Below are 13506 nucleotides of genomic sequence, written 5' to 3'. Positions count from 1 at the left end.
ACACCTCCCCGTTCTCTCTGCAGCCGCCGTCAGCGCTTTGGCAAAATTTGGAGCCCAGAATGAGAATCTGCTCCCGAGCATCCTGGTGCTGCTGCAGAGGTGAGCCTGGGGTGGCTGGGATCTTGGAATCTGCTTCCAAGCTGGCAGGGATCCCTCTGATTCCCTGGGAGCAGTGATCTCTGCTCCTGAGCATCCTGGTGCTGCTCCAGAGGTGAGCCTGGGGTGGCTGGGATCCCCCTGATTCCCTGGGAGCAGAGATCTCTGCTCCTGAGCATCCTGGTGCTCCTCCAGAGGTGAGGCTGTGCTCTGATTCCCTGGGAGCAGTGATCTTGGAATCTCCTCCTGAGCATCCTGGTGCTCCTCCAGAGGTGAGCCTGTGCTGGCAGGGATCCCTCTGATTCCCTGGGAGCAGTGATCTCTGCTCCCAAGCATCCTGATGCTGCTGCAGAGCTGAGCCTGTGCTGGCTGGGATCCCTCTGATCCCCTGGGAGCAGTGATCTCTGCTTCCAAGCATCCTGCTCCTCCAGAGGTGAGACTGTGCTGGCAGGGATCCCTCTGATTCCCTGGGAGCAGAGATCTCTGCTCCTGAGCATCCTGGTGCTGCTCCAGAGGTGAGCCTGGGGTGGCTGGGATCTTGGAATCTGCTCCCAAGCATCCTGGTGCTGCTCTTCCAGAGGTGAGACTGTATTCTGATTCCCTGGGGGCAGAGAGCTTGGAATCTGCTCCTGAGCATCCTGGTGCTCCAGAGTGAGCCTGGGGTGGCAGGGATCTCTGATTCCCTGGGAGCAGCGAGCTTGGATCTGCTCCTGAGCATCCTGGTGCTGCTCCAGAGGGGAGGCTGTGCTGGCAGGGATCCCCCTGATTCCCTGGGAGCTGTGATCTCTGCTCCTGAGCATCCTGGTGCTGCTCCAGAGGTGAGCCTGGGGTGGCTGGGATCCTAGAATCTGCTTCCAAGCATCCTGGTGCTCCAGAGGTGAGCCTGTGCTGGCAGGGATCCCTCTGATTCCCTGGAAGCAGAGATCTCTGCTCCTGAGCATCCTGGTGCTGCTCCAGAGGGGAGCCTGTGCTGGCAGGGATCCCCCTGATTCATTGGGAGCAGTGATCTCTGATCCCGAGTATCCTGGTGCTCCTCCAGAGGTGAGCCTGGGGTGGCAGGGATCCCTCTGATTCCCTGGGAGCAGAGATCTCTGCTCCTGAGCATCCTGGTGCTGCTCCAGAGGTGAGCCTGGGGTGGCTGGGATCTTGGAATCTGCTTCCAAGCATCCTGGTGCTCCAGAGGTGAGCCTGTGGTGTCAGGGATCCCTCTGATTCCCTGGGAGCAGTGATCTCCCACCAGGCTGGGATTTTGTCAATCCCAACCAGGGACAGGGAAAACCCTTCTCCCGCTTTTCCTGCGCTGCTGGAGGTGAAGGATGGGATTGGTCACAGAAACATGGGATGAGGATTGAGTCTGAGAACGTTGCTCAAGGAAAAATAAATCACAGAGTTATTATTTTGGGTTGGAAAGAACTTAAAACTCACCCAGTGCCACCCTTTCGGTGGATTTTCTCTTTCCACTACCCCAGGATGATCCAAGCCTTGTCCAGCCTGGATCTTCCAGCTGCCAAAGCCTCCTCATCCTCACAAACAGGAATTTCTTCCTCACATCCAGCCTAAATCTCTTTGATTTTTTTAATTAATTCAATTTAATTTTTAAATGAATTTAATTTCAAGTAATTTTAATTAATTTCGTTTTAATTAACCCACGTGAGATCCTTGAAAATCAAGGATTTCATTAAGCCAGGGAAGATTCTTGAAAATCAAGGATTTAATTAACTCATGTAAAATTCTTGAAAATCAAGGATTTAATTAACCTGTGTAAAATTCCTGAAAATCAAGGATTTAATTAACCTATGTAAAATACTTGAAAATCAAGGATTTAATTAACCTATGTAAAATACTTGAAAATCAAGGATTTAATTAAATTGTGTAAAATTCTTGAAAATCAAGGATTTAATTAACCTGTATAAAATTCCTGAAAATCAAGGATTTAATTAACCTGTGTAAAATTCTTGAAAATCAAGGATTTAATTAAGCCCAAATCATAAAATATGAAATATATATATATAAAATATTATTAAAAAATGCAAATAAAATTCACCCTCCCCCTCCAGAACTTTTTTGACATCTGAGCATTTTTAAAACCCCCTCAAAACAAGAAAATCCCTGTCTAGGTGACTCAGAAATAACATTTTTGTTTCCAGAATTGAGCATTCCCATGTCACAGATTCACATTTCACGCCACACAAACTATTTAATTGAAATTAAACCCAAATTAAACCAACTCCTGCGTGCTACCAGCAGTCCTGCACAATTTGAAAAAATCTGAATGATGCTGCAGCATCAAAATTGATTTTTTATTCAGTTTTTGAATTGATTTTTAGCTCAGCTCTGATGTCCCCTTGTCCCCAAACAGGTGCATGATGGACAGTGACGACGAAGTCCGGGACAGAGCAACTTTCTACTTGAATGTCCTGCAGCAGAGACAGCTGGCCCTGAATGCTGCTTACATTTTTAATGGTCAGTAAGAGCAAAAAAAACCACCACAAAATTCATAAAAATATAATATTAAATATTATAAACCATAAATTCACGTATTTATTCTGCCCTTAGCGCTTCCCTCCGAGTGATTTGTGCTGAAATCCATCCAGCCTGGCCTTGGGTGCTGCCAGGGATTCTCTGGGAATTCTAAATCATCTAAATTTGGGAAGGAAAATTTGGGAAGTGGAGCCAGGGCTGTGGTCTGGGTTTTTATTGGTTCTTCCTCTGCTGGACACAAATATTTTGATTTTTGCTTCATCTTTTCCTATCCAAAATTAGGATGAGGGTTGGGAATTAAAATATTTTATGTCTTGAAAATCCACGTGAGCAGAGGATTTAATTAACTCATGTAAGAGCCTTGAAAATCAAGGAATTAATTAATCCATGTAAAACTCTTGAAAATCAAGGGTTTAATTAACTCATGTAAGATCCTTGAAAATCAAGGGTTTAATTAATCCATATAAAATTCCTGAAAATCAAGGATTTAATTAACCTGTGTAAAATTCTTGAAAATCAAGGATTTAATTAACCTGTGTAAAATTCCTGAAAATCAAGGATTTAATTAACCTGTGTAAAATTCTTGAAAATCAAGGGTTTAATTAATCCATATAAAACTCTTGAAAATCAAGGAATTAATTAACCCAAGTAAGATCCTTGAAAATCAAGGATTTAATTAACCTGTGTAAAACTCTTGAAAATCAAGGATTTAATTAACTCATGTTAAATTCTTGAAAATCAAGGATTTAATTAATCCGTGTAAAATTCCTGAAAATGAAGGATTTAATTAATCAATGTAAGATTCTTAAAAATCAAGGATTTAATTTATCCATGTTAAATTCTTAAAAATCAAGGATTTAATCAAGCCATGTAAAATTCTTGAAAATCAAGGAATTTATTAACCTGTGTAAAATTCTTGAAAATCAAGGGTTTAATTAATCCATGTAAGATTCTTGAAAATCAAGGATTTAATTAACTCATGTTAAATTCTTGAAAATCAAGGATTTAATTCTTGGGAGCAAACTCTTGGCAGCTCTGTGCCATCTCCAGATCAGTTATTTTCCTGTTTTGTTTTGTGTTTCCTGTGTGTCTGCAGTGCAGCTGGGCCGTTTCCAGCTGCTCAAAGTGAATTTTTCCTGCCTTTTTCCCTGTGCAGGGCTGACAGTTTCTGTTCCTGGCATGGAGAAAGCCCTGCACCAGTACACCCTGGAGCCCTCCGAGAAACCCTTCGACATGAAAACCATTCCCCTGGCCACAGCCCCCATCTGTGAGCAGAAATCAGGTATCAGAGGGGTGGAGATGGAGCCTCAGAGCCTCCTCTTGGTCTGCTCAGCCCATCAGCAGTTCTGTGTATAATAATAGTAGAAAAAATTATTATTATTATTATTATTATTATTATTATTATTATTGTTACTGTCATTACTGTCATTACTGTCATTACTGTCATTACTGTCATTACTGTCATTACTGTCATTACTACCATTACTACCATTACTACCATTACTACCATTACTACCATTACTACCATTACTATTGCTATTATTACTACTATTATCATTACTATTACTATTACTATTATTGCTATTACTATTACCATTATTATTACATTACTATTATTACTATTACTACTATTATTACTATTGCTATTATTACTATTGCTATTATTACTATTATTGATACTGTTACTATTATTACTAGTATTACTACTATTATTACTATTATTACTACTATTATTACTATCATTACTATTATTATTAATATTATTACTATTACTACTATTATTACTGTTATTACTATTATTACTACTATTATTACTGTTATTATTACTATTATTATTATTGTTATTATTAATATTAATATTAATAATGTAATTCTACTTTATTGTTTTATTTTTTATTATTTTTATATTTATTATTTTACTATTTTTATTATATTGCATTATATTAAAATATGCTATTTTTTATTTTTATTTTCATTTTTATTATTATATTGTATTATTATATGTTTATTTTTATTTTAATTATTATTATTATTATTTTTATTATTTTATATTTTTATTGTATTGATATATTTTAATATATTATTTTTGTTCTTATTTTTATTATATTGTATTATTATATTATAATATTTTATTTTTATTTTTATTATACTCATTATATTGTGTTATTATGTTATTTATTATTAGTATTATTAGTATTAGTATTGAATTTATTGGGTCACAGCCTTTGGAAAAAGGTCATTGCAGGAGTTCTCAGTCACTTCTCTGACTTTCTTCCATGTCCTTGCACAATTCTTGAGCATCTTCACTTTGGGGCTCTTTTTTATTCTCCCTTCTCCTCCTTTCTTTTTCTTTCTTTTTCTTTCTATTATTTTTTTTTCATCTTTTTTCTTACTTTTTTCTTTTTTCTTTTTTTATCTTCTTTTTTCTTTCTTTTATTAAATTTCTTTTTTCTTCTTTTTTTTTTCTTTTTTGCTGGCTCATCAGGGTTAAAGTGTGTTTCATTCCTCATAACTCAGAGATATTTCCTCCACTTTCAATCCAGCATTTCCACACCAAAGATCAAAAAAAAAAAGATATTTCAGTGTGTGAGGAGCCAGGATGGCAGTGGGGAATATTTAATTAAAACTATTAAATATTAATTATATTAAATAGAATATTTAGTGGCATTTAAACCTCCTGCATGGTTTAATCGCTTTTAATTAATTAACCTTTGCTATTTTTGTCTCCCCAGAGATTGCCCTGGTGCCCAGCAAACCTGAGAAAGTGGCTCCTTCACGCCAGGATATCTTCCAAGGTAGGAGAGATTTGGGATTTGGGATTTGGGAAGGAATTCCTGGCTGGGCTGGAATTCCCAGAATTCCCAGATCCCTGGAATTACCCAAAACCAGGCCTTGGACCACCTTGGGATGGTGGAAAAGGGGATGGAAGTGAATTATCCTCAATATCCCATCCCACCCAAACCATTCCAGGATTCCCTGAGGTTTTGGGATCACCACCAGAGCCTGATCCCGTTTTTTTTCCTTCCTTCCCAGAACAACTGGCAGCCATCCCAGAATTCAAGGGCCTGGGTCCTTTGTTCAAGTCCTCAGAGGCAGTGCAGCTGACAGAAGCAGAAACAGAATATTTCGTTCGCTGCATCAAACACATCTTCCCAAACCACATCGTTTTCCAGGTGAGGAAAATCCACCTCCTCTTTTTATCCCAGGATTTGGGAGAACTCATCAAAAAACCCCACAAAACCAAACATCCTGGATGAGGAAATGCCAGAAATATTTCCAAGTTTGTTTTATTTTTTATTGTTTTGTTTGCTGCAGTCTGCATCTAACACATCTTCCAGGTGAGGAAAATCCACCTCCTTCTTTTATCCCAGGATTTGGGAGAACTCATCAAAAAAAACCACAAATCCACTGCAGGCCACAGAGATTTTAACTAATTTGGGCAAAAAAACACAAACCCAAACATTCTGGATGAGGAAATGCCAGAAATAGTTCCAAATTTGTTTTATTTTTTGTTGTTTTGTTTGTCTGCATCAAACACATCTTCCCAAACCACATCGTTTTCCAGGTGAGGAAAATCCAACTCCTCTTTTTATCCCAGGATTTGGGAGAACTCATCAAAAAACCCCACAAAACCAAACATCCTGGATGAGGAAATGTCAGAAATATTTCCAAGTTTGTTTTATTTTTATGGTTTTGTTTTATTTTTTATTGTTTTGTTTTATTTTTATTGTTTTATTTTTATTGTTGTCTTTTAATTTTTATTGTTTTGGTTTTTTATTGTTTTGTTTTGGTTTTTTATTGTTTTGTTTTATTTTTTGTTTGTTTTGTTTTATTTTTTATTGGTTTGTTTTATTTTTTATTGGTTTGTTTTATTTTTTGACTGTTTTATTTTTTATTTTGGGTTTTTTATTGTTTTGTTTTATTTTTTATTGTGTTTTTTTACTGTTTTATTTTTTATTGTTTTGTTTTATTTTTTATTGTTATTTTTTTATTGTTTTTTATTGGTTTGATTTATTTTTTATTGTTTTGTTTTATATTTTATTGTTTTGTTTTTTATTGTTTTGTTTTATTTTTTATTGTTTTTTTACTTGTTTTGTTTTATTTTTTTATTTTGTTTTATTTTTTGTTGTCTTGTTTTATTTTTTATTTTTTATTTTTTGTTTTTTATTGTTTTATTTTATTTTTTTTTGCTTTATTTTTTGTTGTCTTGTTTTATTTTTTTATTGTTTTAATTTTTTATTGTTTTGTTTTATTTTTTATTTTTTATTATTTTTTATTGTTTTAATCTATTTTTTATTGTTTTGCTTTATTTTTTATTGTTTTGTTTTATTTTTATTGTTTTGCTTTATGCTTTTATTGTTCTATTTTAATTTTTATTGTTTTATTTTATTTTTTCTTGTTCTGTTTGCTGCAGTTTGACTGCACCAACACCCTGAACGATCAGCTCCTGGAGCGGGTGACGGTGCAGATGGAGCCGTCGGACGCCTACGACGTCGTCTGCTGCATCCCCGCTCCCAGCCTGGCCTACAACCAGCCCGGGATGTGCTACACCCTGGTCAGCATCCCCCAGGATGACCCCACTGCAGGTCAGAAACTGCCTCCTGAAGAAACTGTCTCATTTTGGATTTGGGTTCCTTTTCCCTTTGAACTGGAGATTGATGAGAGGGATGTTATTTTCTCTCCTTCCGTCTCAGTTGTTTATTCTTTTCTTATCAGCATTACAAGGTACAAGGAGCTGTGTGCACTGTGATAGAAAAGGGGTAAAATGGCTCACAAAGATCCTCTTCAAGGTCTTTTATCTGTCCATTTACCCAATTAACAGATGCCAACTTGTCTCATTAAGGACTTTTGGATTTTGGTTCTTTTTCCCTTTGAACTGGAGAATCACCAGAGGGAGGTTATTTTCTCTCATTCCATCTCAGTTGTTTATTCTTTTCTTATCAGCATTACAAGGTACAAGGAGCTGTGTGCACTGTGATAGAAAAGGGGTAAAATGGCTCACAAAGATCCTCTTCAAGGTCTTTAAAATGTCCATTTACCCAATTAACAAATGCCAACTTGTCTCATTAAGGACTTTTGGATTTTGGTTCTTTTTCCCTTTCAATTGGAGATTGATGAGAGGGAGGCAGTTTTCTCTCCTTCCGTCTCAGTTGTTTTTTCTTTTCTTATCAGCATGACAAGGTACAAGGAGCTGTGTGCACTGTGATAGAAAAGGGGTAAAATGGCTCACAAAGATCCTCTTCAAGGTCTTTTATCTGTCCATTTACCCAATTAACAGATGCTAACTTGTCTCATTAAGGACTTTTGGATTTTGGTTCTTTTTCCCTTTGAACTGGAGAATCACCAGGGGGAGGTTATTTTCTCTCCTTCCCTCTCAGTTGTTTATTCTTTTCTTATCAGCATTACAAGGAGCTCTGTGCACTGTGATAGAAAAGGGGTAAAATGGCTCACAAAGATCCTCTTCCAGGTCTTTTATCTCTCCATTTACCCAATTAACAGATGCCAACTCAATTATTTTTCTTAGTGACCCAATGACTCAACACCTGTGTGCTGCACTGGGGCATTTTTTACCCAATCATTTACTACCACCCAAAAACCCCCAGGAGAAGAACATGGAGAAGAGAGAAGAAGGACAAGAGACAACACCCCTAAATCTTGTCTCCTGTTCTCTAAACTGCTTTTTCACTCAGTGATTTAAAAAACTTTCTAATCTACACATTTACACTTTTCCTATCTAACATTTGTTTCCATGTATCACCATGAAAACACGCTCGTGAATTTCATCTTATATGAAATTCAGTGTTTCCTTGAATCCTAGAACTAAATATTAGAAACAAGGGCACACACTCTGTATCTCAGACTCCCAACATTGCACTGTGATAGAAAAGGGGTAAAATGGCTCACAAAGATCCTCTTCAAGGTCTTTTATATGTCCATTTACCCAATTAACAGATGCCAACTAAATAATTTTTCTTAGTGACCCAATGACCCATCACCTGTGTGCTGCACTGTGGCATTTTCTGTCCAATCACCTACTACTACCCAAAAACCTCTAAAAGAAGAAAATTAAGAAAGAAGAAGGAAAAGAGACAACATTCTCCCTCTTGTTTTCTATTTTTTAAACTAGTTTAAACTCTGACATTTTCACTCAGTGACTTAAGAAAACTTTAATTTACACACTCACACTTTTAGCTTTTCCTGTCTAACATTTGTTTCCATGTATCACCATGAAAACACGCTCATGAATTTAATATTATTTGAAATTCAGTGTTTCCTTGAATCCTAGAACTAAATATTAGAAACAAAGGCACACAGTCTGTATCTCAGACTCCAACAAGAAACCATCCCCAAAAATCCCTCAGGTGAGGGTTTGGAGGCTGAGACAGAGCTCTGTGGTTTTAGCTCCAACTCTGAGATCCAGAAAAACACTGAATTTCATCTAATGTGAAATTTATGGGTGTGTTTTCATGGTGATACATGAAAATAACTGTTAAATAAAAAAGCTGAAAGTGTGAGTGTATAAATTAGAATTTCTTAAGTCACTGGGTGAAAAAGTTGAAGTTTAAACTCTATTTTATTTTGTTGTATTTTATTGTGTTTTATTTTGTTGTATTTTATTCTGTTTTATTGTATGTTATTGTATTTCATTTTGTTATTCCGTTATTTCATTATTTCTTTTCATTTCTTTTAGTTTAATTTCTTTTCATTTTTCATCTCTTTTCTTTTAATTTATTTTCATTTTTAATTTCATTTTTTTCATTCCATTTCTTTTCATTCCGTTTCTTTTCTTTGCATTTCTTTTCATTTCTTTTCATTTCTTTTCAATTAATTTCTTTTCAATTAATTTCTTTTCAATTAATTTCTTTTCAATTAATTTCTTTTCAATTAATTTCTTTTCAATTAATTTCTTTTCAATTAATTTCTTTTCAATTAATTTCTTTTCAATTAATTTCTTTTCAATTAATTTCTTTTCAATTAATTTCTTTTCTTTTTTCTTTTCTCTTTTCTTTTCTTTTTTCTTTTTTCTTTTCTTTTTTCTTTTCTTTTTTCTTTTCTTTTTTCTGTTCTTTTTTCTTTTCTTTTTTCTTTTCTTTTTTCTTTTCTTTTTTCTTTTCTTTTTTCTTTTCTTTTTTCTTTTCTTTTTTCTTTTCTTTTTTCTTTTCTTTTTTCTTTTCTTTTTTCTTTTCTTTTTTCTTTTCTTTTTTCTTTTCTTTTTTCTTTTCTTTTTTCTTTTTTTTCTTTTTTTTTTCTTTTTCTTTCTTTTCTTTCTTTTCTTTCTTTTCTTTCTTTTCTTTCTTTTCTTTCTTTTCTTTCTTTTCTTTCTTTTCTTTCTTTTCTTTCTTTTCTTTCTTTTCTTTCTTTTCTTTCTTTTCTTTCTTTTCTTTCTAGTAACATTAAAAATTAAAATTAGGAGAACTAAAATTAGGAGAACTAAAATTAAAAAACTAAAATTAGAAAAACTAAAATTAAGATTAAAAAATTAAATTTAAATTAAATTTAATAAAATGATATTAAAGTTCACATCTGTATCCCTGGGGCAAAACCCCTGGATATTCCAGTTGGGTTTTTTTTGGGAAGAGATGTCTCCATCAGAGGAATTTTTCCCTGACTATCCAGGATTTCCTCTCTTTTCCAGTGGCTTGCACCTTCAGCTGCACCATGAGGTTCACGGTGCGCGACTGCGACCCCGGCACGGGGCTGCCCGAGGAGGAAGGCTACGAGGATGAGTACCTGGTGAGTCCCAGCCTTTCTTCCCTCTTCCCTTGGCACATCCTTTGGGATAAACCTGCTTCATCCACCAGCTCCACTTTCTTCTCCATCCTGACATCAACACGTTCCCTGAAACGCCAAAATCGCCTCAAATGTCGTTTTTTGGATCCCCAAAACTTCATTTCCATCAAAATTTTTTAGTTTGTTTTTTTTTGTGGAGTTGAATTTGTGAGGAGGGAATGAAATAAATTCCATTGGCTGTTTTCAGAATTTGGTTCCAATCTTTCCACCCCAGATATTTGAATTTTTTTTTGTTAATTGAATTTTGTTAATTCCATGATAGGGATGCAGATTTCAGGAAGTACTGGAGGAAATAAAGGTTCCTCTGGAGCCAGGCTGGGAGAGCTGGGAATGTTCTCCTGGAGAAGGGAAGGATCCAGGGAGAGCTTCCAGCACATTCCAGGAGATAAAGGGGATCCAGGAGAGCTGGAATTTGGGAAAGGCCTGGAGGGGCAGGAGCCAGGGAATGGCTCCAGATTGGAAAAGGGGAATTTGGGGTGGGATTTGGGAATTCCCAGAGCAGCTGTGGCTGCCCCAAATCCCTGGAATGGCCAAGGAAGGGTTGGAGCAGCCTGGGATGGTGGGATTGGAATGGGATGGGATTGAAGGTCCCTGGATCCCATCCCAAAGCATTCCGGGATTCTGGGATTTGGGAGGCTCCGAATCCATCTGGAGGGATTTTTCTGGGAAATGGGGATGGGAAAGAGAGGGAAAGGGAAGGGAGAGCCTTGGTGGCTTCCTGAGATTGCAAGGGAAGGCCCCGGGTCCATCAATTCCTTGGAGAGGAGATGGATCCAATGTCAGGCTCTGGAGCCAGGCTGGGAGAGCTGGGAATGTTCTCCTGGAGAAGGGAAGGATCCAGGGAGAGCTTCCAGCACATTCCAGGGCCTGGAGGGGCTCCGGGAGAGCTGGAATTTGGGAAAGGCCTGGAGGGACAGGACACAGGGAATGGCTCCAGATTGGAAAAGGGGAGATTGGGGTGGGATTTTGGGAATTCCCAGAGCAGCTGTGGCTGCCCCAAATCCCGGGAATGTCCAAGAAAGGATTGGAGCAGCCTGGGATGTTGGGAATTGTCCCTGCCCATGGCAGAGGTTGGAACTGGATTATTTTAAAGATCCTTCCAACCTGAACCATCCTGGGATTCCATGGATTGTGAGGAAAACTCTCCATGGAAGAAACCCAGGAGGGGATTTGACCCATCGAGTGGTGGCTTCATTTTCTGCTCTCCTTTAGTCCCACAGATGGTTTTGTGCAGTTTTTGTGCATTTTTTGGTGCATTTTTTTGTGCAATTTTTTGTGCAATTTTTTGTGCAATTTTTTGGTGCATTTTTGGTGCATTTTTGGTGCATTTTTGTGTCATTTTTGTGTCATTTTTGTGTCATGTTCCTGCCATTTTCCTCCACTTTTTTCCACAATTTTTCTGCAATTTTTGTATATTTTTAAGGTTTACAAATGACCACCATAAATACAATTTCCCCTCTTTTCAGTGGGGAAATTACACATTATATAACCACTATATGTTATATAGTTGTATGATAACTATATGTTATTATATATAGTTATTATTTTATATATAATATATATTTTTATTGGATATTATAAATATTATATTATTATATTAAAATAATATTACTATAATATATATTATGTTATGTTATATTATATTATATTAAATTATATTATATTAATTGTATTTATTATATTATATTGTATCTATAATATTGTATCTCTAATATTATGTTACGTATTACATTATATATATATTATAAATATTATAAATATATTCTATATTTCTGAAATTCAAACCAGGCATTCTCTTGGCAAAATTGGGGTTTTTTCCCTTTCCAAGGTGAGGATCATTTCCATAACCGAAATTTCCCATTTTTTCCCCTCCCAGCTGGAAGATTTGGAGGTGACAGTGTCTGATCATCTCCAGAAAGTTTTAAAACCCAACTTTGCAGCTGCCTGGGAGGAGGTGGGAGATGATTTTGAGAAGGAAGAAACCTTTGCACTCAGTTCCATCAAAACCCTGGATGGTGAGATAATCCCTCACTTCTTGAGCTTTTATTTAATTTTTAATTTTTTTTTTTTAATTTATTTTATTTATTTATTTTATTTATTTTATTTTTACAATTTTATTTATTTATTAGGTTTCTGTTATTATTTATTGAATATTTTTTATTTTTATTTTTTAAATTTATCTTATTTATTTTGTTTTTAAATTTTATTTATTTATTTTAAAAATTATCTATTTTTTAATTTAATATTTTGTTTATTTTTTTATTTTTAAAATTTATTTAATTAATTTATTTCATTTTTAAATGTTATTTATTTATTTTTAAAATTTATTTTATTTATTTTTAATTAATATTTTTTATTTATTTTTATTATTTTTATTTATTTAATTTTATTTATTAAAATTATTTTGCGCATTTATTTTTAATTTAATAATTTAATTATTTTATTTTTTATTCATTTTTAAAATTTATTTTATTTATTATTAACATTTATTTTATTTATTTCTTTTTAATTTAATATTTTAATTATTTAATTTATTTTATTTTTATTATATTTATTTCTTTTTAAATTTTATTTATTTATTTTTAATTTAATAATTTGTTTATTTATTTTATTTTATTTCTTTTTTTTTTTTTTTTAGTGTAATAAATAATTACCCAGAATAATTTCATTTTCTCCTTTCAATTTCCAAATGCAGAAGCTGTCAACAACATCATCAAGTTCCTGGGGATGCAGCCCTGTGAGAGGTCAGACAAAGTGCCAGAAAACAAAAATTCTCACACCCTCTACTTGGCTGGTGAGTGTTCCTGCTGCTCAATTCTCAATTTCCACATCCCCACGGATTTTTCTAAATGAAAAGTAATTATTTAGGAGATCTTACATTATTTATAATATAATAATTGTTATTTTGGGAGTTTTTTCTCTGTACAAAGAGGGTTTTTTTAATCCTCTGAAATGTGTTGAATGCAGCTGCTCCTAACTCGGAGATTTCTGTCTTGGATGTGCTCAGGCCAAAGCTGTTGGAATGTGGGAATTCCACCCGTGGGAATGTGGGAATTCCACCCGTGGGAATGTGGGAATTCCACCTGTGGGAATGTGGGAATTCCACCTGTGGGAATGGTGGAGAATCCCTGACTGGAG

The 13506-nt window shown here is 35.1% G+C and overlaps 1 protein-coding gene across 1 annotated transcript in view; it reads left to right on the top strand.

Moving 5' to 3' along the window:
• Positions 1 to 13506, top strand: part of LOC131591919 (coatomer subunit gamma-2) — a 32841-nt gene that overhangs the window by 17853 nt on the left and 1482 nt on the right. Inside the window, exons 15-23 of the mRNA XM_058863039.1 lie at positions 24 to 99; positions 2456 to 2559; positions 3734 to 3859; positions 5310 to 5372; positions 5611 to 5750; positions 6992 to 7163; positions 10214 to 10311; positions 12245 to 12383; positions 13064 to 13162. Coding sequence (XP_058719022.1) covers positions 24 to 99; positions 2456 to 2559; positions 3734 to 3859; positions 5310 to 5372; positions 5611 to 5750; positions 6992 to 7163; positions 10214 to 10311; positions 12245 to 12383; positions 13064 to 13162 — 1017 coding nt within the window. The remainder of the gene's footprint in view (positions 1 to 23; positions 100 to 2455; positions 2560 to 3733; positions 3860 to 5309; positions 5373 to 5610; positions 5751 to 6991; positions 7164 to 10213; positions 10312 to 12244; positions 12384 to 13063; positions 13163 to 13506) is intronic.

The sequence above is a fragment of the Poecile atricapillus genome, chromosome W (genome assembly GCF_030490865.1).
Source record: "Poecile atricapillus isolate bPoeAtr1 chromosome W, bPoeAtr1.hap1, whole genome shotgun sequence".
NCBI classification, from domain to species: domain Eukaryota; kingdom Metazoa; phylum Chordata; class Aves; order Passeriformes; family Paridae; genus Poecile; species Poecile atricapillus.
Note: the sequence above shows the minus strand (reverse complement) of the source record. Positions and strands in the feature narration are given on the sequence as shown.